The sequence below is a fragment of the Aquarana catesbeiana genome, unplaced genomic scaffold (assembly GCF_042186555.1).
Source record: "Aquarana catesbeiana isolate 2022-GZ unplaced genomic scaffold, ASM4218655v1 unanchor229, whole genome shotgun sequence".
In the NCBI taxonomy this organism is placed as follows: Eukaryota; Metazoa; Chordata; class Amphibia; order Anura; family Ranidae; genus Aquarana; species Aquarana catesbeiana.
Genome location: NW_027362656.1, coordinates 536,294 through 562,779, shown reverse-complemented (window position 1 = coordinate 562,779; position 26,486 = coordinate 536,294). Strand labels below are relative to the sequence as shown.

The 26,486-nt window shown below is 47.2% G+C and overlaps 2 protein-coding genes across 4 annotated transcripts in view; one reads left to right on the top strand and one right to left on the bottom strand.

Annotated features, from left to right (window-relative positions):
• LOC141121752 (uncharacterized) overlaps nucleotides 1–26,486 on the top strand; it is a 617,570-nt gene that overhangs the window by 569,947 nt on the left and 21,137 nt on the right. The window contains exon 1 of one of the 3 annotated variants that reach the window (XM_073611470.1): nucleotides 11,641–11,847. The exons of the other annotated variants lie outside the window; for them this stretch is intronic. The gene's annotated coding sequence lies outside the window, so the exon portion shown is untranslated. Of the gene's footprint in view, nucleotides 1–11,640; nucleotides 11,848–26,486 lie in introns of those variants that run through there. 3 annotated transcript variants of the gene reach the window in all.
• Nucleotides 3,495–26,486, bottom strand: part of LOC141121771 (uncharacterized) — a 192,421-nt gene continuing 169,429 nt past the window's right edge. Inside the window, 5 exon segments of the mRNA XM_073611489.1 lie at nucleotides 3,495–4,143; nucleotides 4,146–4,478; nucleotides 8,208–8,349; nucleotides 8,473–8,691; nucleotides 8,781–8,876. Coding sequence (XP_073467590.1) covers nucleotides 3,821–4,143; nucleotides 4,146–4,478; nucleotides 8,208–8,349; nucleotides 8,473–8,691; nucleotides 8,781–8,876 — 1,113 coding nt within the window. The 3' untranslated portion in view covers nucleotides 3,495–3,820.

The following is a 26,486-nucleotide window of genomic DNA, read 5'->3' as shown; positions in this document are numbered from 1 at the left end:
GGTTGGGGAGTCATTGACTTTTACGGGGCTGTTCAGGAGGGCGAAAAATCGCCCCTCCTCTGCCCTTGCCTTTCTGACCCCAGAACTTCCTTTGCCCTTCCGGCTTTGGAGTCTCTTTACGCTTTTGCGGACGAAACCCCTTCTTTGTAGGTGCAGGGGTTTTCCGCTTAACCGGGAAGGATTTCTTCCTGTCTGCTGTGCGGTCTAAGACAGTCTCTAAGCCTGGGCCGAAGAGAAGGTCTCCCGTTAACGGTATGCCGCACAATTTGACTTTAGAGGCGCTATCGCCCGGCCAGGTTTTTAGCCAGAGGGCCCTCCTGGCCGAATTGGCCAGAGCCGCTGATCTGGCCGTCATACGTACTGACTCTGCCGAGGCATCAGCTATGTAGGCGATACCCCGCAGAATCGTAGGGAAAGAAGACAGAATGGTTTCTTTTGCCGTTCCAGCCTCAATATGCTCTTGAATCTTAGAGAGCCAGTGCTCCAGATTGCGAGCCACTACTGTGACAGCCAACTCAGGTTTCAAGTTACCAATTGTTGAATCCCACGTCTTTTTAAGGAGAGAGTCTATTCTCTTATCCATGACATCCACCAGGGCCCCCATGTCCTCAAAAGCCAGGTCAGTGTGTCTGGAAACCTGGGAGAAAGCAGCATCTAACTTGGGATTTTTATTCCAGACAGATGTAGGATCATCCGAAAACGGAAATCTCCTCTTTAAGGATCTAGAAAAAAAGGATTTCCTTTCGGGATCCTGCCACTCCTTTTTGATAGTTTCAACCAGTACTTCATGAACTGGAAAAACCTTTTTCTTTTGTTCCCCCAAGCCTCTGTACATCTGGTCATGAAGGGTCAGGGGTTTCCTGTCCTCCTGAATACCGAGGGTTGTATAAATAGCCCCTAAGAGGTCCTCTACCTCCTCTAGGGATAATTTATATCTGGAGGATCTCCTGGACTCCCCGTCCTGGTCCTCCCCCTCAGAACCATCCTGGGAATCGGAGGAGGAACTATCTGGCTGTCTTAGTTCCACTCCGGAAGGCCCTGGAGCTTCCTCTGCCCTAACTGAAGTTGCAGGTTGGGCAGGAGCAGAGCCCTGCGCCTGAGGCGGGGTTGTATCCTGGGGAGCTGGACTAATGGGAGGTTGAAACCTTTCAAATAAGGCCTTAAATGAAGAAAAGGTGGACGAGAGCTCCTTAACTGAGGCTGCAAGTCCTGACTCCTGTTCAGAGTCCCTCTCCTTAACAAGGGAGTCTATGCACTCCCTACACAAGACCTTTGTCCATGCCTCCCCTAATGTGTCCCTGCAAGAGGCACACCTCCTCTTAGAGCTATGGGTAGACTTAGATTTTTCTGTAGCTTTCTGAAATACAAGAAAGGAAAAACAAACATTTCTGTCACTTTTTTTTTTTTTTTTTTTTTTAAAAAACAAGGATACAACCCTGGGAGTGCACTAGACCCTCCTTCATCTATGGGGATCTGAGCCTCCCTCCCCTGACCACCCAGGGTATCTGCCCCCCCATGACAGGAACCATACATGGAGGGACAATCCTAGGTAAAGAGTACTTTTCCCCAAAGCACTCTTACCTTAGGAAGGCTGGAGGTAGTGTCCGTTGGTTGAGCATCCGCTTCCGACATGACTTGCAGGTGGTTGCTACTACCGAGTCCAACGCTGCCTGTGCGCGTCCCAGACTCGTCTCCAGCCTGTGCCTGGCTTCCCTATCAGCCCTGCGACCCGGAACCGGAAGCCGCGGGTCAAAGGCAAGCCCCCGCCCTTCCGCCGGAAATGACGTCGCCTGTCGTCCGGCCCGCCTAGTTCCAAAAAGAGAGCGGCCTGTAAAGTATACAGGAAGGGCGGACGCCAGCCTGCTGCAGCCCTGTGACCGCGATAGGGAACCCCCACAGCCTGAAGCTGCGCTCAGCTAGGAAGTGGTGGCCACCGAATCGAGGGGTAAGTCCCCCCCATGCCCATAGGAAGCCCCTGCTCCCATTTACAGGCTCAAAAAAAAAAACAAATAACAGCCACAGTCCCCTGACTGAAAAGCCTGGTTCCTTGCACAGTGTCTCCCCACCGGAGGAAACACTAATACTGAGGTCTGGCAGGGGGAAGTGAGAATTTATGGGCTGGCGCAGTGTTTCCTAAGAGGAAGAGGAGGAGACTATCTCTCATGGTGGCTGTCCTGAAAGACGATAGGGGAAACTTTTATTCCTCAAGGAGAAGCAGGCAGGAACAAGCCACCGCCATAAAAATACAAGTAAAAACAAGCCGGCAGGTTAAAACAAAACGAGCACCCGTGTACCAAGGGAACATGGGGCGTAATGGCGTCAGTGCGTAGCCACGCCCTACATGTTTCGTCATAGATGACGTCTTCAAAGGGGCACGGCGACGCACTGAACCATCACCTTTATAGTACCAAACGGCAACCAGACCTCGTTTTCGTTTGGGCGCCGTTACGTAATTTGCAATAACAATGCATGGGAGAACACCAAGCCTCGATCTAATGTACATCCAGCAGGTGAAACAATGCAAACACGGAAGGAGAAAATAAAAAACTAAATGGGCAAATGAGCAGCCCTGGACGTGTATGGGATTGCACAACCTTACAAACGTCCTGGTAAGTATAAAAAACTAAAGTGTCTATTAATAATACAGCAACCAAAAAATAAATGTATGTATTAGACCAGAGGAATAAGCACAAGTAAAAACGGGACCAAATCAAACTGTCACAGGAACATTGCAAACAGTGGTGACACTCAAGACACCATACTTTCAGCATAGATCATGAGACATGTATTAATAGATTGCGTCATATCAAAGTGGTGTTCTCCCAGCAAGATAGTAAAGTGCAAAGAACAGATTCAAAAGTGGGCATAATTTATGCATTATCAATAAACGCATTTATCTTAATATCGACATTTAGCCCAAGGGGTCTAAGACATCTGATTTTATATATCCACCCCATTTCTAACTTGGAGATGGCACGTGGTTTGGCTCCCCCTCTCCATGGTAGTTTTAATCTGTCAATGCCTACAAATGAAGTTCCAATAGGGTCCTGTCTATGTACTTCTAAATAGTGTTTTAGAAGGGACAAGGAGATTGTCATAAGGGACGAGGAGATTGTCATAAGGGACGAGGAGATTGGGACCCGATTTAGTCCCTCAGACAAGTCGTTTTTTTTTTTTTTTAAAAAGTCCACACCTCTGGAACAGTTTCTTATGCCGCGTACACACGGTCGGACTTTTTGGCTACAAAAGTCCTACAGCCTGTCCGACAGACTTTCGACGGACTTTCTAATGACCGGACTTGCCTACACACGATCACACCAAAGTCCAACGGATTCGTACGTGATGACGTACATCGGACTAAAATAAGGAAGTTGATAGCCAGTAGCCAATAGCTGCCCTAGCGTCGTTTTTTGTCCGTCGGACTAGCATACAGACGAGCGGATTTCTGGGTCCGGTGGAGTTACAACGTAAATATTTGAAGGATGTTCCAAATCTAAAGTCCGTCAGATTTGCGACTGGAAAAGTCCGCTAAAGGTCCGGTGGAGCCCACACACGATTGGATTGTCCGCCGGATTTGGTCCGTTGGACCAGTCCGGTCGAAAAGTCCGACCGTGTGTACGCGGCATTACATGATGAAGATCAGCCATGGAGTATATCTGAGGTGTATATCAGGGTGTGCTTCTTCCCTACATGAGAGCTGTGATGTCCAGCAACATTCATATAGAAGACATTTCCCGCACTCAAGGCACTAATACACCTCCAGGGCTGTGTGGGATCCCTGATGTACAGGAAGATAGGACTTCAGTGAGGAACAATTCCCTCACTCATGACAAGAATACGGCTTATCCACCGTGTGAGATCTCAGATGTCTGGAAAGACTGGACTTTTGTGAAAAACATTTCCCACATTTAGGACAGGAATACGGCTTCTCCCCTGTGTGAGATCTCTGATGTGTGGAAAGTTTGGACTTCTCTGAAAAATATTTCCCGCACTCAGGACAGGAAAATGGCTGCTCCCCTGTGTGAGATCTCTGATGCGTGTAAAAACTGGATATTGTTGAAAAACATTTCCCGCATTTAGGACAGGAATATGGCTTCTCCCCTGTGTGAGATCTCTGATGTGTGTAAAGACTGGACTTCACTGAAAACATTTCCCACACTCAGGACAGGAATATGGCTTTTCTCCTGTGTGAGATCTTATATGCCTATTAAGTTTGGATCCAGAAGGGAAACATTTCCCGCACTCAGTACAGGAAAACCTCTTCTCTGTTGGAAGGACGGCACCATTCCTCACAGTCTGAGGTTCCTCAGGATAAGAGGAATACGATGGTCCATCTACACTGTGTGGTGCCGGATGGACATTTGAAGTAGTCGGGTTTTCTCCTGGACTATACTGTGTGATGTCCTCATCTTCTACTTTACAGTCTGGAGACAAAGTGAGACAATCCTCTGAGGTTTTCCTCATCTCCCGTCCATCTACTAAAATAGAAATAAAAAGATTATTACTAGACATGAGCTGATTGATTCCCCTAAACCAGGACTCCGCCCACATCAGGCAGCTTTGTCTCTGAGGATCTTACAATTCCCCCCTCAAGGTAACTAATAAATGGGTCCTCTGTAGGGCAGCAACTAATGATTATTTTCAGAATTGATTAGTTGGCCGATTATTGTTTCGATTAATCGACTAATTGGATAAAAACCTCAAAAAAAGGTTGGTGTATAATTTAGTTAATATACTTGAATATCTCTATACAGCGGTAAATATAAATATCCAGATATATAGTTGGATATTTAATCCACTCTGAGAATAACAGACAGATAGATGTATTATTAGAGGGAGAATCTGCTACATATCAGAATCAGAGATCAACATTATTAAAATATAAAAAAGAGGTAAAACGCTGTTTTGCAGATGATCAGACAGGAGTGTAATATATTATGATGGATGACAGACTCCCTTGTCATAGACAGGTAGGTGGGTACAAGCTCCCTGCACCTGATGTCATTTATGCTGGCCGTACACAAACTGTTTTTGCTTTCAAAAAAACATTCATCCAATTTTCTAACCATTAGTGGGGTCAAATTGGCGTTCATTTTCCACCACAGTGATGGGAAAATTCAAAGGAGCAGAACAGAAAACTTTTCTCCATCGAACAGATTTTCACATCGTGTATGTGTTTTGTTTTTTTTTTAAGTTACATTCATTTTAAAATTGAATCAAAAGCAAAAGGGATATTCGAGCTACACTCATCCATTCATCGAATGTACAAATAATTTTCATACAAATATTTGTGTGAATATTCTCGTCCAAAAATTGATCCGTGTATGGCCAGCATAGGACATTTAGTAGCAGCAGCATGATTTTTTTAAGCATCTGTTATGATGGGGTTAAAAAAATATTCCTTTATAGTACAAAAACAGAAGATAATCACTACTATAAGGGTTCATTTATACTGTGAAATAGTGAAAGTAATATGTCTTATATCATATATATAATACTAATAAATATACCCAGAAGTAGGATATATGGGGATTTTACCTGGGAGTCACACATGAAGATATATGGAGGTTAGAGAGGGGGAGGGGGGACTTTTATATTAAAGTAATACTGAAAGCTGAGACTTTTTTTCATGGATATAATCATTTTATATTTAATGCACAATACTAGTAAACTTTTACTTTATGTAATAGTAATGCCTTCTATTACCTCCAGTCTATCAGCCTCCTCCTCCTCTAGGGTCAGATGCTGATCTTCCCTGCACAGAGACCTTAAAATCATTGTAAATGTTGGATTTCTTTTTTTTTTTTTTTTTTAAACAAACTTGTGATACTTACCTGCTCTGTGTAATGGTTTTGCAAAGAGCAGCCCGATTCTCCTCTTATGGACCCCCCCCCCATCGGCACTTCTGGCCCCTCCTGCCTTCAGAGTTCTTCTATAGGAAGCCACAAAGTATAGTACAGAGTTCCCCTATAGGAAGATCAAAAAACTTCTGCCTTTAGAATCACTTGCTTCCTTCTCTTCCCCAGGACTACATGTCCCATGAGGCATTGCTCCTCACAAATTCAAATTCTCAATCAACATGTATGGATGGTGCACTGGGCTGTAATTTCTGATATGTAAAGAAATAATGCATTCTGTCAGGCCAATTAATCGACTGACCAACTAATCGATTATTTTCATAATCGATTAAAATAAACATTTTCTTTTATAGGAGTGACAGTGATGAGGGGATTATAGGTGTCCCCACCCCCTCTATCACTCATTGCCATCTTCCCAACACAAGAATTCCTGCACTTCCTTATTTAGTCCATGATTTAGTCATGAATAACAGCGGGGCTGAGCCCCACCAGAGGTCAGAGAGTGAGGATGGGGGGAGAACAACCAAGATGAAGACTGGACAAATCCTGAAGACCATCATCATTGGGCTATTGACTCCTCCCTCATTATCACTTTCTGTTTAAGGTTCCAAAGTTTGAGGATGTTATCACATTATTATCAACATGTAAAAGACTGTGCTCCAATCAAATCATCAGATATAAAATGTCCAGCTGGTAGAAAATGGGTGTAAAAGAAGTCAGGACTATGTAATGTACAACTTATTATATAGGATACAACAGTTAGGATTTTATAGTATCAGAATGATGTAATGTACACCATAGGGTATATAGTGCAGGGGTCAGGAGTATGTAATGTACAATATAGAGTATGTAGTGTAAGGCGGCCCTCAAATTTTCCATTCGCCTACTCACATTTCGCGAGTGGAAAATTATGGCTGCCACAGAGGAGGGGGGCGAGCACCACCAGCAGGCGGGGGTTGAACGGGAGCCGTTGTCCCAGCCAGGGGAAGGGAGGAGAGGAAGAGTCGAGCTGGCCGATCATCAGAGATTGGGGATTGCCCAATGTAACAGCTTTCATTTGAATTGTTGGGTTCCCGGCGCGGCTCACCATCACATACAGCCCCGCCTCCTCGCCCGGTGCATTTGATAGACGTTACACCGGTCAAATGCCAGGAGGTGCCAGGCGAGGATGCAGGACTTTGTGATGGTGAGCGGCACCTGGAACCCAGCAATTCAAATGAAAGCTGTTACAGTGGGCGATCCCCGCTCTCTGATGATCGGCCAGCTCGACTCTCTGCACTGGTGAGGCTGTATTGATGGGCACAGGTGGGACTCTATTGAAGGGCACAGGCGGGGCTCTATTGACGGGCACAGGCGGGGCTCTATATTGACGGGCACAGGTGAGGCTCTATTGACGGGCACAGGCGAGGCTCTATCGACGGGCACAGGCGAGGCTCTATCGACGGGCACAGGCGAGGCTCTATTGACAGGCACAGGCGAGGCTCTATTGACAGGCACAGGCGAGGCTCTATTGACAGGCACAGGCGAGGCTCTATTGACAGGCACAGGCGAGACTCTATTGACGGGCACAGGTCACGCTGTATTGATGGGCACTGGTGAGGCTGTCACTGATAAAGTTGTTAATATTTATTTTTGAAATTTATTTAATTTTTTGAAATTTAATTCTGCATAAAACATTTTAAGTGTCATTTCATGAGATCATTTCTGAGGGTGTGTTTAGGGGCGGAGACTGGTTGGGTTGGGTGGAGCATCTGGTGGCGAGTAACCCTTAAGGCCTGGCTAGTAGCTCAGGATTTGAAATTTTGAGCCCTGGTGTAAGGGTCAGGACTCATAATATTGGTATTCAGTAATCAGTGGAAGATTAAATGTTTACATGAGACAAGTTGCAGAGGTCCCACACCGCTGCCTCCCATCTCCTGAGACTGCACTCAGTGACTTGGGTCTGAGACTATACAGACATATCCCTCCACCCGACACAGCCAGCAGACAACAGAACAAGTAATCCTGGGAGAATTGTTCTGTCAGATATCTTGCCATACCCGGGTATGGGGCAGAAGATCCAAAACGCATTCCCCAGGTGCCTAGGTCTAGTAACGCCTATGGTGAAAATGAACATTTTGCTGTCAGCTGAACCCCAGAATCTCCATAAATCCAGTCTAGATACATAAACTGTGTCTGCAGCACAGAGAAGGAAGATTATCCGAGAGAAATACAGGAATACAGGACGGGGAACACAGCTCAGGAAAGTGACCAGGGGATTACAGGCTGATATCACCCAGTCCCCGCCCTACTCTGGACCAATCAGTGAGCAGTATGGGTGGAGGAATGTATTTAGTGTTAATGACCCACCTGTGCTGATCCCTGTAGGAGTGTCCTCCTCTATAAATGTCCCCGTTATTCCATCCTCCTCCATAGACTGCTGATCATCCCTCACATACCTCTCTTCTTCTTCTGATTTAACCTCAAATTCTATATCGATTGGATCTCCACTCTAAATCAAGAAAATGAGAGAGAATATCATCTGTAAGATATAAGCTTTATTATTGTGACATCATATAAAAAATCCACACATTGTCTCCATGAGTCTGTGTTTTATAAGCTCCGTCCCACCAACCTTGTAACAGTGAGGGATGGTGTGATCTTCCTGTGTGGAATCCCGGGAATACAGAGGACGGGGACATCTCTCTGGTGGGTTTCTGTAGCTGGATGATTCCACCATGGTGTCCTGGTACAGATCTTTGTGTTCTTTTAGATACTCTGACTCCTCCATCACCCCATCATCATCCTCCTCTTTTATCTCTTCTTTAACTTTAGAATCTCTCAGGTTTCCACTCTGAATATATAATAAAAATGACATCAATTGTAACAATGCAGATAATGTACAGATCCTAATGATACTATCAGTGATTGTTCCTCATCTACCTGATGATGGTGAGGGATGGTGTGATCTTCCGGTGTGGAATCCCGGGAATACAGAGGACGGGGACATCTCTCTGGTGGGTTCCCATTACTGGATCCATCTGTAGGAAACACACACACTGACTGAATACATTGTTTCAGGGAGGGAGGTGGAGGCAATGTGATGGTCATATGATCTCCAGACTTTACAGGAGGAAAACTCTAGGATATAAACACAAATAACAAAATTAAATGAAATTCCCAGAATCCTCCTCACCTCACCATTCAGGTCTCTGTTTTATTAAAGCCCCACTTCAGACTGAGGTATAATTTACACACACAGGACCCCACACTACATAGGATAAAAGCTTGTAGCAGGCATTCTGACATCATTACATACAATGCAGGACCGACCAACAGTCCTACCTTGCTAGTGAGGATGCCAAGGGTCCGCCCACATCCTAAGAGCATCAGAAAAAAAAGCCAGATGGAAGGACGTTGGGGGGAGGAGCTGTGAGATCAGTGTGATGTCATAGGACATATAGACTCTGGATGGATGGACATTGGGGGGAGGAGCTGTGAGGTCAGTGTGATGTCATAGGACATATAGACTCTGGATGGAGGGACACTTGAATGTGTAGTTTTGAGGGGTCCTCTATATGAGGCACTGATTAGGTGGCACTGACGAGGAGGCACTAATATGCTGCACTCATGGGCACTAATAGGCAGCACTGCTAGACGATACTGCTGGGCACTGATAGGCGGCACTGGTGGGCACTGATGGGTAGCACTGATGGGCATTGATTGCCACACTGATGGGCATTGACTGGCATCGCTAATGGGCACTGATTGGTGGCACTTGTGGGCAGTGATATCTGGCATTGGTGGGCACTGATTTGTGACACTATTTTGCAATATTGTGATCAGTGCCCTGATTACATACCTAGATGTCCCCCTGTGAGGAGATGCCGCTGATCGGCTCTCCTCGCCACACACCCTGTCAGTGTGAGGCGAGGAGAGCTGATTACAGGCACTTCCTTGTTTACATGTGATCGCTGTGATTGGACACAGCCAATCACATGGGTAAAGAGCTGTGGATGCGAGATCGGGGTTGCGAGAGCCGCACCGCCCTGGGGTCATTTGACGGTGGGTGGGTGGCAAGCAGTTCAACTGTCCGCTCTGAATGTAGCTTCTGACAGGCTGAACAAGGAGCCCCGTATCTCCGGAACCATAGATGATAGGAGCCCCAAATTTCCCAGGAAGCCGAACTACGACCCTCGAAGCTCGATCTTTTTTTTTGTTTTGATTTTTTACCTTCATGGCAGGTGAGGCTCTGCCTCCCCTGACTGCATGTACCTACAAAGAACCCCAGCCGAGAGTAAAGGGTGGAAATGGCTCCTGATCCCCAGATTTGGGCAATTATGTCACCAATATAAATAGAATAAAACCCGCGCTATGTGTAACAACTCAAATACCTACAAAAATAACTTATACCGGACTGCTGCTGTAACAAAGGTAAGTATTCCCTTTATCAACTAGAAGAGCATTATGTGTCACAGCGCTGTCCTATTGTGTGTGCACATAAATCATCACAAATACACTAAAATATGTGGAGACATTCATATATAAAGTGCTAGGGGCTCAAATAATATTCTCTGCAGATCTACTGCTTCCACTTTACACCTACTTCATTCATCTTATCAATAAATGAAGTAAACTGATCCATGTGCAAATTTATATACAACATAAAGTGCTTTGTGCTCAAGATGCTGTTCCCTGCAGATCCACTGCTTCCACTTTACACCTACTTCATTAATGTTATATTTGCTGCTTTATTACATAAACTAAAAATCTGTGAAAATTCATGTAATCATACAATATTTTGTGCTCAATATAGTGTTATCTGCAAGTCCACTGCTTCCACTTTACATCTACTTCAACAAAGGTATTTTGCTAAAAAAAAAAAAAAAAAATTCCAGAAATCAAGAAAAATCACCACTAAGGGGGCGCCCTCACCATCACGTGTGTAAGAGGTGGAAGAAGGCGTGGCTACACTACAGCTGGCACAGTTTGGAGCACCGAGAACTTTACATCTTATCAACTTTTCATTGATTGGTGGATTTTATTGAGCAAAATAAATTAATTGAAGTAGATGTAAAGTGGAAGCAGTGGACTTGCAGAGAACACTATATTGAGCACAAAATATTGTATGATTACATGAATTTGCACAGATTTTTAGTTTATTTAATATAGCAGCAATTATTATAAGAATAAAGAAGTAGATGCAAAGTGGAAGCACTGGATCTGCAGGGAACATCATCTTGAGCACAAAGCACTTTATGTTGTATCTGAATTTGCACATGGATCAGTTTACTTCATTTATTGATAAACACCATAAGATCAATGAAGTAGGTGTAAAGTGGAAGCAGTAGATCTGCAGAGAATATTATTTGAGCCCCTAGCACTTTATATATGAATGTCTCCACATATTTTAGTGTATTTGTGATGATTTATGTGCACACACAATAGGACAGCGCTGTGACACATAATGCTCTTCTAGTTGATAAAGGGAATACTTACCTTTGTTACAGCAGCAGTCCGGTATAAGTTATTTTTGTAGGTATTTGAGTTGTTACACATAGCGCGGGTTTTATTCTATTTATATTGGTGACATAATTGCCCAAATCTGGGGATCAGGAGCCATTTCCACCCTTTACTCTCGGCTGGGGTTCTTTGTATCCATATAACAGATGTTCTACATGACTAAATCTGCAATCAATTTTACAGCAAAATAAAAGGTGCCAAAATGTCTCCCCCCCGAGCAGTAATATATTTCTATCCCCCTTGGTGGGAGTGGAGATGACCCATCTATAAGGATATACAGTACATACACACATAGCACAAGGCCGTGTTCACACTACGAGATGTTTCTCTGGGCTGCAGTTCCTCTGAGCTCCACAAGGTGGTGATCTCACTTCTACCCAGACAGGAAGTCTCTATGGAAGACAGGAAGTGATGTCAGGTAAAGACAGGAAGTTCCGGGTGAGAGGGGAGTAGAGCGGAGATATTACTGAAAGTGGCAGCAGAGGAGGTAATAAGATCTTATTTTCTATTTACACCCAGTAACCCCCCCGTCATGTCCGTCCTCTTCCTCCATAGTCACTGTGATGTCTTTTATCTCCAGCAGATGATGATACACACATATATAGTGTGGAAATCTAGATTAACCCCTTCAGGGGGATCAGTTGATGATTAATATATTTTCCTTCCAAAGCTGGCCATACATGGTTCAGTTTTATTGTTCAGCCAGCGGGATGAGAGGAAAAAACTGAAGTAATTCCCCCATCCACACATTGGAGGGGGATGGGGGAATCCTCCTCGCTGCACTATTGTATTCTGACAATGGGGGCGCTCCTCCACTCTCAGAATACACAGATCAGTGATGAAGCTATTGGCTGCAGCCGCTGATGGAGTGACTTTTATCCAGCAGTGACCACACATGGATGGAAATGTGACCGATCCCTGCTGATTTTCTGTGTAGTGACCCCGGCTTCATCTCTTGGATGCGCTCGTCTGTTGCTTGTCCTGACCTTTATCCTGATTCCTGGATCTCCTCCTCATCTCTCCTCCATATCCTCTTACACAGCTTTTCTCCACACCTGCAGTGATCCTGGGGGGTGGAAACTTGGCACCAGCACTCAGCAAAATCCATCCCCACCATTAGGAGCTCTGGAAAAAAAGGGATCCCCTATCCTTCTCCCCACGGCCTCCCTCCCACGAAGATGACAGGGCGGGTCTTAAAAGGGAAGCGGTGTGGCCTTGACAGGAAGGGGTGGGTCATGTTTAAATTAGTGGGTGCACAAGTTTATTCAGGCCTAGGGCAGCACAAAACCTAAATACATTGAATGACAAAGGTGAATGATAGAAGGTTATGCCCATAGAGTATAATGGGAAGCAAAATATAAAGTCATTTGAAGACAAATCTGAGAAGCTCAGCAATTCCCCCTTTCCCACAGGTGTTCCTCCAGTAGAGTAGCAGATTGTATGATTGTCATTATTTGGGATTACAGCTGTTTTCTATGGAATGACAGATAAATGATAGAAAGGAATGTCCATAAAGTATAATGGGAAGGTGAGATGTGACCTGGTGTCAGAACCATTGGACATATCAGATCAATCTTTAGCAGACATTCTCTCCATGTTCAGTGGGGATCATTAACCACTTGACAACTGGGCACTTCCTTCCTAACCAGACCAATTTTCAGCTTTTGGTGCTCTCACATTTTGAATGACAATTACTCAGCCATACAACACTGTATCTATATGAAATGGCTGGGTTCTTTATTTTTTGCGCTATAAAAGAAAAAAGACCGAAAAATCTGTAAAAAAAATACATTTTTCTTCATTTCTGTTATAAAATTTTGCAAATTAGTAATTTTTCTTCATATATTTTGGCCAAAATTTATACCGCTACATATCTTTGGTAAAAATAACCCAAATCAGTGGATATTATTTGGTCTTTGTGAAAGTTATAGAGTCCAAAAGCTATGGTGCCAATCTCTGAAAATTGATCACACCTGAAGTACTGACGGCCTATCTCATTTCTTGAGACCCTAACATGCCAGAAATGTACAAATACCCCCCAAATGACCCCTTTTTGGAAAGAAGACATTCCAAGGTGTTTAGAAAGATGCATGGTGAGTTTTTTGAAGTTGTCATTTTTTTCCCACAATTCTTTGCAAAATCAAGTTTTTTTTTTCTACTTTTTTTTTTTTTTTCACAAAATTGTCATATTATCAGGTTATTTCTCACACACCGCATATGCATACCACAAATTACACCCCAAAACACATTCTGCTATTACTCCCGAGTACGGTGATACCTCATGTGTGAGACTTTTACACAGCGTGGCCACGTACAGAGGACCAACATGCAGGGAGCACCTTCGGGCGTTCTGGAGTGCCCAGGCCAATTCTGACATTTCTCTCCCTGTGCGCACAACCATGACATTATTTGTTGCTCTGGACTGTCTTACCTAAGTTTTATGTGTTGATCTTATCTTGGCCTCTTGCTATTCTGACTTTTGAAGCAAAAGGTCCACTTTGATTGTTAGGCATTCTTATAGTCACTCATGATTAATTAATGAACTTCAACCCCACCCTTATAACAGTATATATTTGAGCATCCTTAAGGGGTGAGCACATTGCAGGGGCTTCTATCCTTAAGGCTTCTTTCTCTAAGTGATTCTTCTACAAGTGATATGCACTTCATTCTCTGCACTTCAGCGATTGCACGAAGCAAACGAATACAGCAATCTGCACTGGAAAGCTGCTAACAGACTGCAGGTGACCCTGTCTCTCTATTAAGCTCTCCTTCCGCTCTGTAACATGCACTCTCTACCACTGCTTCTGACACTCCTCTCCTCTCTCCTCAAACTCTCTTACCTTCACCCCCCCTCTCCACCCGCCTGCTTATACATATCACCCTGCCTTCTGTCTTCCCCCTACTACTGCTCTTACCAACTCTCGCTCATTCTACATCCATACACTGATAAAACCTCCAGTACTCTGAGACATGCCCCTTCACATAAATCACATTCCCACATTACCTCCCTCACCCTCCTGCTTTTCCTAATCTCTGGTGACATATCCCCAAACCCTGGGCCACCATCATCTGTCTTTGCCCAACGCTCCTATCCCCCTACACCCTCTGGCAGGAGCCGCAACCCACAGAACTTGGTCTCTATTCCTCTTTCCAAAACCAGCCCCCCCTTTTCCTGTGCCCTGTGGAATGCACGTTCTGTCTGCAACAAACTCACCGCCCTCCACGACCTCTTCATCACAAATTCCTTTAACCTACTTGCCATTACTGAAACCTGGCTTCATGAATCGGATACTATTTCTCCTGCTTCCCTCTCCCATGGGGGCCTTCTCTGGACTCACTCCCCCAGACCAAGTGGACGGAAGGGAGGTGGAGTGGGAATCCTTCTAGCCCCATGCAGCACCTATCAGGTTCTTCACCCACCTCCCTCTCTGACACTCTCCTCTTTTGAGGCACACTGCATTCGTCTTTTCTCTCCTATTTCTCTAAGAATTGCTGTCATCTACCGGCCCCCTGGACTGGTATCAGCCTTTCTTGATGACTTCTCTGCCTGGCTACCCTACTTTCTCTCTTCTGAAATCCCGACAATTATTCTTGGGGACTTCAACATCCCTGTCAACACTAACACTACTATTACTTCTAAACTTCTTAATCTAACCTCATCGCTTGACCTGAAGCAATGGATACAGGCTCCTACCCACTCCAACGGCAACACCCTTGACCTTGCCTTCTCCTATCTGTGCACTCCGTGCAACCTTTCCAACAATCCACTCCCACTCTCTGATCACCACCTTATTAGTTTTGCTCTCTCCTTGTCTTCCACCTCTTCTCCCTCCAACCGCCTAACAATTACACGCAGAAACCTTCGCCACCTCAACCCTTCTCTTCTCTACTCTGATACTGATCACCTCTATGACAAAATCTCCCCCCTGTCCTGCCCCAACCTAGCTACTTTCATCTACAACAGCTCACTGTCTTCCTCCCTAGACAAGCTGCCCCCCCTCACTACACGCAGAATTAGGCCCCGACTGCTACAACCCTGGCAAACAGATGACACCAGAAGTCTCAGAAAACGTAGCCGCGCTCTTGAGCGCCTGTGGCATAAGACTAAGACCCAGGAAGACTTCACACAATATAAATCTGCCCTCCTAAAATACTACTCCTGCCTTCACACTGCCAAACAGACCTACTTTATCACACTCATTAACACCTTCTCATCCAGTCCACGTCATCTCTTCTCTACCTTCAACACTCTACTCTGTCCTCCACTGCCTCCACCCACCAACTCACTCACTGCCCAGGAGATTGCCAATCACTTCAAAACTAAGATTGATACAATTCATGAGGAGATCTCCAATGCGCAAAAACCTCCCCCATGCAACACCCCATGTCCACAGATACAATCATTACTTCCCTCATTCAACCCTGCTACTACTACTGAGGTTGCTAAACTTTTATCTAGCACTCATCTAACCACTTGCCCCCTGGATCCTGTTCCCTCGCAAATGCTACGCTCACCCTCTGACTCGATTCTACGCTCTCTAACTCACATTTTCAACCTCTCCCTCTCTTGTGGCATCTTCCCAAACTCTCTAAAACATGCGCTAGTCACCCCCATACTAAAAAAGCCCTCACTGGATCCCACCAATCTCAACAACTTACGTCCCATCTCCTTACTCTCCTTCTCCTCCAAACTTCTTGAAAGACTGGTCTACAACCGACTAAGCAACCATCTGACCATGAATAAACTTCTTGATCCCCTTCAGTCCGGTTTTCGCCCTCAACACTCCACGGAAACTGCTCTCCTTAAACTCTCAAATGACCTACTAATGGCTAAAGCCAATGGACACTATTCTGTACTACTTCTCCTGGATCTCTCTGCTGCCTTTGACACAGTGGACCACCCCCTCCTCCTCAAAAAACTCCACTCCTTTGGTCTCCGTGACTGTACTCTTCGCTGGTTCTCATCCTACCTATCCCACCGCTCCTTCAGTGTCACTTACAACTCTACTTCCTCATCTCCTCTTCCTTTTTCCGTTGGGGTCCCCCAAGGTTCTGTTCTCGGACCTCTCCTTTTCTCAATCTACACCACCTCCTTGGGTCAGTTGATTGCCTCCCATGGCTTTAAATATCATCTCTACGCTGATGACACCCAAATCTATCTCTCCACCCCCCAGCTCTCTCCATCTGTCTCCTCACGCATTACCAACTTACTAGCAGACATATCAGCCTGGATGTCACATCACTTTCTCAAACTCAACCTATCCAAAACCGAGCTCATGATATTTCCTCCCTCAGGTGCCACTTCCCCTGATCTCCCTGTCAAGATCAACGGCTCAACTATCAACCCATCTCCCCACGCCAAGGTCCTAGGTGTAATCCTGGACTCTGAACTAACCTTTCGACCCCACATTCTATCACTATCCATAGCTTGCCGCCTTTGTCTTCGCAACATCTCCAAGATACGCCCCTTCCTAACCAATGACACCACAAAGCTTCTAATCCACTCCTTGGTCATCTCCCGCCTTGACTACTGCAACTCCCTCCTCATTGGATTACCTCTAAATAGGCTATCCCCACTTCAGTCCATCATGAACGCTGCGGCCAGGCTCATCCACCACACAAACCGCTCAGCGTCTGCTACACCCCTCTGCCAATCCCTCCATTGGCTGCCACTCAGTCACCGAATTAAATTCAAGATACTAACTATAACCTACAAAGCCATCCACAACCTGGCCCCTAGCTACATCTCTAACCTAGTCACAAAATACCAACCTAATCGTTCTCTTCGCTCCTCCCAAGACCTCCTGCTCTCAAACTCCCTTGTCACCTCATCCCATGCTCGCCTTCAGGACTTCTCCAGAGCCTCCCCCATCCTCTGGAATGCTCTACCCCAATCCGTCCGATTTTCTCCTACTTTATCCACTTTCAGACGATCCCTGAAAACTCATCTCTTCAGAGAAGCCTATCTGGCCCCCACCTAACAACTGTACATTTATCTTCTCAATCAGCACATCACCCACAGTTATTACCTCTTGTATCTCTTGACCTTCCCTCTTAGATTGTAAGCTCTAAGGAGCAGGGCCCTCTGATTCCTACTGTATCAAATTGTATTGTATTTGTACTGTCTACCCTCAAGTTGTAAAGCGCTACGTAAACTGTTGGCGCTATATAAATACTGTATAATAATAATAATAAATAATACATGTAAAAATCATCATTTATTAGCTAGAAAATTACATACAACCCCAAAACATTATATATGTTTTTTTAGCAAAGACCCTAGAGAATACAATGGCGGTCGTTGCAACTTTTTATCTCGCACGGTATTTGCGCAGCAATTTTTTTAACGCCTTTTTTTTGGGAAAAAAACTGTTTTGTGCTTTACAAAAACCAAAACAGTAAAGTTAGCCCAATGTTTTTGCATAATGTGAAAGATGAAGTTACGCCGAGTAAATAGATACCCAACATGTCACCTTTCAAAATTGCACGCGCTTGTGGAATGGCGCCAAACTTTGCTACTCAAAAATCCCCAAAGGCGACGCTTTAAAATTTTTTACTGGTTACATGTTTTGAGTTACAGAGGAGGTCTAGGGCCAAAATTATTGCTCTCGCTCTACCGATCGCAGCGATACCTCACATGTGTGGTTTGAACACCGTTTTCATATGTGGGCGGGACTTACGTATGCGTTCGGCGCTTTAAAACATTTTTATTTTTTTATTGTTCATTTTACTTTATATATTTTTGATGCTTTTTTCCAAAAAAAAAATTTTTTGACCACTTTTATTCCTATTACAAGGAATGTAAACATCCCTGTAATAGGAATATGGCATGACAGGTCCTCTTTACTGTGAGATATGGGGTCAATAAGACCCCACATCTCACCTCTAGGCTGGGAAGCCTGAAGTGAAAAAAAAAAAAAAAAAAACGATCCTGGCTTCGATCGTAGCGGTGAATCGGTAGAAGCACCGGAGGGCGACGGAAGGGGGGGACATCCCCTCTCGCCTCCCGTAAGAACGATCAAGCAGTGGAACAGCTGTTATGATCATTCTTATGGTGTAGGGAATCGCCGGCTGAAAAAGCTGATATCTGAATGATGCCTGTAGCTGCACCCATCATTCAGATATCCCCGCACAAAGTCAAAGACATCGTATGACGGCCGGCGGGCGGGAAGTGTTTTTTGTTTTTTTTTAACACAAAGTTGTCCATTTATACAATATTTCTACCACATAGCATGTACATACCAAAAATGACACCCCAAAATAGATTCCCCTGCTCCTCCTGAGTACGGCGATACCACATGTGTGAGACTTCTACAGCCTGGCCACATACAGAGGCCGAGTACAGCCGAGCATGGCTCAGCATGGCAGGGTATGGCCGAGTATGGCGGGGGGTGTTGCAGAGTATGGCACAGCATTGCAGAATAGTGGGGAAGGCTGAGCATGGATGGATGGCTGGATGTCTCTGTGCAGCGCTGTGGGCACTACACATCCAGCCCACAGCGCTGCAGCCATCCATCCATCCCCCTCTCCGCTCACAGTGTACCGATCGGTGCACAGGGGGGGATGAGAGGAACCGGCGTTATCAGATGACGCCGGTCTGTTTACATGTGACGGCGCGATCACATGGTAAACGGCCGCGACCAGCGGTCATTTACCGGGATCCATGATGCGCCGGGTCCTCCGGACCCAGCGGTCACGGATGTGTTCGGGTGCACGCCCCAGGGGGCGCGCGAGAGGGCAATTCTGGGAGGACGTCATAGTACGCCCTCCCAGAGTTAAGCAACCGCCCTGCAGCCATCATTCGGCTATGGGCCGGTTGTTAAGTGGTTAAAATCGAGAGTAATTGGATTATAATTGTTTTCTATGGCATGAAAGAATGAAATGCCCATAGAGTATAATGTAGGTCAACTTTTTTGCAGGCAAACTTGAATGATACAGCAAGTTAAAGGGACATGCAATGGTGTCGTTATGGGGGGTATGAGGGGTGCAGCTGGAACCCGGGTGACACCCACCAGAGGGTGACACCAGGCCTGGACTGACACTGAACGCCGCGGCTCTTTCCCTTCCGGGACCTCTGTAATCGCTTCAGCTCCACATGATGTGCGGGTGGAGGGAGTGACACTGACAGACAGGGTGCCCTATCGTCCCCCCACACCCCCACAATCACATCTCTCTTCCACTGCAGCCTACAGGATCCTCCTCGGCTCTGATGTTTACATACACAGGCCGGGAGGAAGAGCGGGGGAGGAGGCAGAGGAGGGACACCTGCCCTACTAGGTCTGTAATACCAACAGAAGTCTTACATGGTGATTGGGAAGGGGGGGTTCTGGGGGCCTGGACAGTTAATTGTGCTGCCAAGAGTGATTGTAGGGGTGGGGGGTTAAGGGATATGTGCTAGGGGGTGCTTTTTTTTGGGTAGGATTGGATTTGTGCTAGAAGGAGGAGGGCCCCTCAGCACAATCCCTCTCCCCCTCCCCAAAGAACCCCCTAGCACACATCCTTTAACCCCCCAAATCAAAGCTCCCATCCCAGCCCTATGCCCCCCAATCCTATCCTGGCTCCATCCATTCCCCATCCCATCTCGGCTCCATCCACCACTCCGATCCCATCACGGCTCCATCTATTCAACCCGATCCCTTCCTGGCTCCATCTATTACTTCAATCTCACCCTGGCTCCATCCATTCCCCCGATCCCATCCCAGCTCCATCCATTCCCACTGATCCCACCCTGGTCCATCCATTCCCACCAATCCCATCCCAGCTCCAACCATTCCCACTGATCCCATCCCAGCTCCATCCACCACCCCAATCCCATCCCGGCTTCATTCATCCCCCATCCCATCTCGGCTCCATCCACCACTCAGATCCCATCACGGCTCCATCTATTCCCCTCGATCCCATCCTGGCTCCATCCATTCCCTCCTCACCCTGGCTCCATCCATTGCCCCAATCCTATTCAGGCTCCATCCACCACCCCAATCCCATCCCGGCTCCATGCACCATCCTGGCTCCATCCATTCCTCCATCCTGGCTCTATCCACCACCCCGACCCCATCCCAGCTACATCCATTCCCCCGATCCCACGCTGGTTCCATCCATTCCCCCGATCCCACGCTGGTTCCATCCATTCCCCCGATCCCACCCTGGTTCCATCCATTCCCCTGATCCCACCCTGGCTCCATCCATTCCCCTGATCCCACCCTGGCTCCATCCATTCCCCCGATCCCACCCCGGCTCCATCCATTGCCTCCAATCCCATCCTGGCTTCATCCATTGCCTCTGATCCCATCCCAGCTCCATGCATTCCCCCCAATCCCATCACAGCTCCATCCATTCCCCCAATCCCATCCCGGCTCCATCCATTCCCCGATCCCATCCTGGCCCCATCCATTGCCTCTGATTCCATCCCGGCTCTATCCATTCCCCCCGATTCCATCCTGGCTGTATCCATTCCCCCCGATCCCATCCCAGATCCATCCATTCCCCCGATCCTACTCCGGCTCCATCCACCACCCCGATCCCATCCCAGCTCCATCCATTCCCACCGATCCCACCCCAGCTCCATCCACCACCCCAATCTCATCCTGGCTTCATTCATCCCCCATCCCATCTCAGCTCCATCCACCACTCCGATCCCATCACGGCTCCATCTATTCCCCTCGATCCCATCCCGGCTCCATCCATTCCCTCAATCTCACCCTGGGCATCACTGATGAGGAGACATCTGGCAGGCATTTGTAGTGGGCACTGACTGGCACCATTTGTGGGCACTTGCATCTAGGACGCTGTGTGGCATACCTGGTCATCCATGTGTGGTGGGCGCCCTGGGGGTCCTGGCGGCATCCCTGGTGGTCTAGTGTGGCCATCCGCAGGGGGGCTGCCTTGATAATCAATCAGCACAGACCCCCCCCCCCCCCTGTCAAGAGAGCTGATTGGCTCTCTTCTACTTATGTTTGTCAGATGCGAGTGAGGAAAAGCCGATAATTGGCTGATCATGTGGTAAAGAACCTCCATCAGAGGTTCAATTTTTATATATAAATGTATTTATTTATTCTGTTACTGCAACATGAAACAACTGTCTTTTATAAAGGCAAAGTCTTTAAATGAGACCATTGTCTCAGAATTCACGTCCCTCTAACTAGCTAGACTTTTTAGGTTTGCCTGCAAAAAAGTTGATCTACATTCTCCTCTATGGGCATTTCATTCTTTCATTCCTTAGAAAACAATTTATAATCCAATGACTCTCGATTTTAAAGATCCCCACTGAACTTGGAGAGAATGTCTGCCAAGGATTTATTTGGTATATTGAAAGGTTTTGACTCCGGGTCACATCTTGTTTCCCATTATACTGTATAGCAGGGGTCTCAAAGTACCGGCCCGTGGACCAGTTACAAAGGGCCCACAGGACTGGTCCACCAGGATCAGGGCCGGACTGGCCTACCAGAATACCTGGAAATTTCCCAGCAGGTTGCCTGCCCTGGGGCTGCTCTGAGCTGTGGCGGCAGCGGCACGGCTGATCCTTGGCAGGTGCACAAAGTGCAGTCCCCTCCCTCCTCCTCTCCTTGTGTAGGTCACACACAGCGAGGATCTCCTGCTGTGTCACCGAGCTTGGGTCTGAGTTGTTCGGCGGTACTGTAACAAAGTCCTCCTAAACTGGCTCCTGTGATATACGGCACACTGATCCAATGCCGGCAAATTGAATCAGTGCGATGTGTATCATAGGAGCCGGTCTAGGAGGTGGGACTTTGATACAGTGGCCACCCGGAAATTCGAATCCAAACTCTGTGACACAGCCGGAGATAGACTGCATTTGATGGGCACTGGTGAGACTGCATTTGATGGGCACTGGTGAGACTGCATTTGATGGGCACTGGTGAGACTGCATTTGATGGGCACTGGTGAGACTGCATTTGACGGGCACTGGTGAGGCTGCATTTAATGGGCACAGTGAGGCTGCAGTGACTGTTTAATGTGGTTTTTGAAGTTTGAAAGTCTGCATGCGGCCCCCATGGGATATGAAAACATGTCCAGTGGCCCTCAGGTGATTTGAGTTTGAGACCCCTGATCTATGGGCATTCCCTTCTGTCATTATTGTCTCATTCCATTTAAAACAATTATAATCCCAAATAATTTCAATGTTACAATCTGCTATTCTACTGGAGGAAAACCTGAGGGAAAGGTGAAATTGCTGAGCTTCTCAGATTTGTCTGCAAATGACTTTATATTTTGCATTACATTATATTCCATGAGCATTCCCTTCTGTCATTCATCCTTGTCATTCCATAAAAAGCATTGATAATCCCGCTTCATCTCAATATTAAACATTATCACTGGATTTGGAAAGTGTGCCAGCTAACGTTTTCTTCTTCTACATCTAATGGTTCTGACTCCCATGCTTTCCATTATAGTCTCTGGGCAGTCTTTTCTGTCATTCACCCCTTTCATTCCATGGAAAACAATAAAAGTCCCGCTTCATCTCAATATTAAAGATCATCACTGAACATGGAGAGAATGTCTTCTAAGGATTGATCTGATATGTCCAATGGTTCTGACTCCGGGTCACATCTCGCCTTCCCATTGTAGTCTATGGACATTCCTTTCTATCATTTATCTGTCATTCCATAGAAAACAGCTTTAATTCCAAACAATGACAATCCTACAATCTGTTACTCTACTGGAGGAACACCTGTGGGAAAGGGGAAATTGCTGAGCTTCTCAGATTTTTCTGCAAATGACTTTATATTTGTAGTCAGAGTCTTCACTTGGAAATGCGATAATCCTAACTACCAAGACCTGAGGTGTGCCTTGGCCTGGCTGGTCAGTATGCCGAAAAGAGGGCAAAAAGAGACCCAAAGTAGGTGTGATGTGAAAGCTTCAATGAAAGGCCAGCAACAGCCATCAGTCCAAAAAATAGCGAAAACCTGGATGCCTACAAAAGGGGATTATGTATGAGACAGCTAAAACAGGAGGAACTTCAGCGCCCCATGTACCTGATGATGAAAGAAGGGACCTCCTGTTCGGGACCCACAAAGTTGCCTCCAATCCTGATGAATATCCAGAAAAGGGTTTAGGATATGAGTCTAATATGGATGGTAAACCTAGACATGAGAACGAACTGTTCTTGCTGAGAGGATGCATGGGGAAGGGAGAAAGAGCTGACCAGAGGAATCTTGCAGAGAAGGATGTATACTTGAATCCGATACCGTTCCAGTGGTATGGTAATGACCATGAGCCCCTAGCTTGTCCATCTATACTAAACATGGAGAAGTTGTGAGCAAAGCAAAAGGGAATTGCCTAGAGCACTAACTGGTAACTGAGCCAATGGTAGGAGACAGGAAGTCTGAAACACCACGAAAACCTGGCCCGTAACTGGTAGCCGTGCCAAGAGAACATCCCTGACTACCCTTATCACAGCTTAGAGAGGGTGAGCTGCAAAAAATGGACAGAGTGACAGGATTTTGTGGGGGCCTGAAATGCTGGTCACCTGGTAGATACTTGATAGTGTTGGCAGATGGTCAAAATGCAGAGGCAATATGCAGTGAAAGCCAGAGACAGGAACCTATGAAACCTTCCCACCTTTGGTAGAAGCCCTCGGAATACTCTGGATAAAGAACCATAGGCCAGATCAATTGCCTGTGACCAGGCTAGCCCCTAGTTCCACATGCCACTGGGAAGAAATGCCAACATCGCCTGCAGGTGCCCAGAGAAGAGCAGGAGCCGGGGTTGTTGCTGACACCTCCGCTCTAGCCGAGCGGGCTATGATCCCCTCCATCCTGCCTAATAACTAGCATGGACGTAAGAGCGTATTAAGTACCGCATGGAACTAGGTTAAGAATCAAGCATAGAAACATGTTCTGGTGGATGGAAGAGGTTGGGACGGAGTTAGGAATAACAACCTAAAAAATACTGCCCCCCCCCCATCTAAGGCCGGGAAAGGGGTAAACCAATGATAAAACTCAGCTATGAGTTTGGTATGGTCCCACCCCTACCTGATGGGGAGCTGCCATGCACTGAACCCCATGCAACGATGGAGAGATGAATGCGAATTTGTCGCGCATCATGTCCTGATCTAAGGAAACACAAACGAGAGAAAAGAGAACAGACAACCAACCCATGAACAACAACACTCCTTCGTACCTGACAAGTGTGAGGATGTGGGTGCAGAAATGACAAGACCAACAGCGCATGAATGTGAACCTAATGACAACACCACCCTAGTGTATAAAGTAAGCGAGCCTGAGCAACCTGCAGTGCCAAGACAGGCAATTAAAAACGAACACTCAGGGCGGATGTACTTACAGACCGTGGTGGGTAGTAGTAAAGGTGTAATGGTGAACGTGCATGTATGACGTATGGTATACGGGCGAGAAGATTGTGGGATGACAATCAATTAAAAACAAAACCTCAGCCCCAGAGGCGGCTCTCTAATTAGGCAAATTAGGCGGTCGCCTAAGGCCCAAAGCTCATAGGGGCCTCGCAGCTGCCTAATTTGCCTAAGAGCCGACTGAGGCTGGCCCACAGAGCATCCATGGATGAGACAAAGCCGCGCATGTCACTCTCTGGCTCCTGTTACGTTTCTAAAAAAGGCGGCGCAGCACGGGCATGGATTATCCTCCCTCTCAGCTCTTTCTGGCGCTCCCGCTCAGTGTACTCCAGTGCTGTCGGCAAAAATCTTACAACAAGGGAGGAGGCGGAGCTGCAGCTGACAAGTGCTTAGATGGGAGTGAATGGGACGCTGAGAGCTCATTGCCTGGGATCGGAGATCCCACGGGAAAGGATACAAGCAGAGCGAGTCCATTCTGCAGGGTGTGTGCAATGTGGTAAGTTGGCGGGGTTTTGCACGTTTCCAGGAGACATTTCTGTGCAGCAACTTGAGGAAGAGGGTTGAGATGGGGGGGGGGGGTGAGAGCAATGTCTGCAGGGAGGCGCAAGGCCAGTTCTAGTGCTGTGTGTGTGTGCAGCTAGCTTCACTTCCTCAGTGCATACCAGTGGTCTCTGCAGTGCTGGGGCTTGTTCACACCATATAACCCATCTGCACCCCCCTCCTGCACATACCACCCACCCCTATTCACTCCCTGCCCCCCTCCTGCACATACCACCTACCCCTATTCACTCCCTGCCCCCCTCCTGCACATACCACCCACCCCTATTCACTACCTGCCCCCCTCCTGCACATACCACCTACCCCTATTCACTCCCTGCCCCCCTCCTGCACATACCACCCACCCCTATTCACTCCCTGCCCCCCTCCTGCACATACCACCTACCCCTATTCACTCCCTGCCCCCCTCCTGCACATACCACCCACCCCTATTCACTACCTGCCCCCCTCCTGCACATACCACCCACCCCTATTCACTCCCTGCCCCCCTCCTGCACATACCACCCACCCCTATTCACTCCCTGCCCCCCTCCTGCACATACCACCCACCACCAATTACTCCGAGCCCCCCTCCTGCACATACCACCAATTACTCCATGCCCCCCTCCTGCAAATACCACCCACCCTAAATTACTCCCTGCCCCCCTCCTGCACATACCACCCACCACCAATTACTCGGAGCCCCCCTCCTGCACATACCACCCACCCACCACCAATTACTCCATGCCCCCCTCCTGCACATACCACCCACCCTAAATTACTCCCTGCACCCCCCTGCACATACCACCAATTACTTCGAGCCCCCCTACTGCACAGACCACCCACCCTAAATGACTCCTTGCCCCCCTCCTGCACATAACACCCACCCACCCGAAATGACTCCGTGCCCCCCTCCTGCACATACCACTCACCACCAATTATTCCGTGCCTCCCTCCTGCACATACCACCCACCCCCATTCACTCCGTGCCCCCCCCTGCACATACCACCCACCCCCATTCACTCTGTGCCCCCCTCCTGTACATACCACCCACCCCCATTCACTCCGTGCCCCCCTTCTGCACATACCACCCACCCCCATTCACTCCGTGCCCTACTCCTGTACATACCACCCACCACCATTCACTCCGTGCCCCTCTCCTGCACATACCACCTACCGCCATACACTCAGTGCCCCCTCCTGCACATACTACCCACTGACATACAATCTGTGCCCCTCTCCTGCACATACCACCCACCGCCATA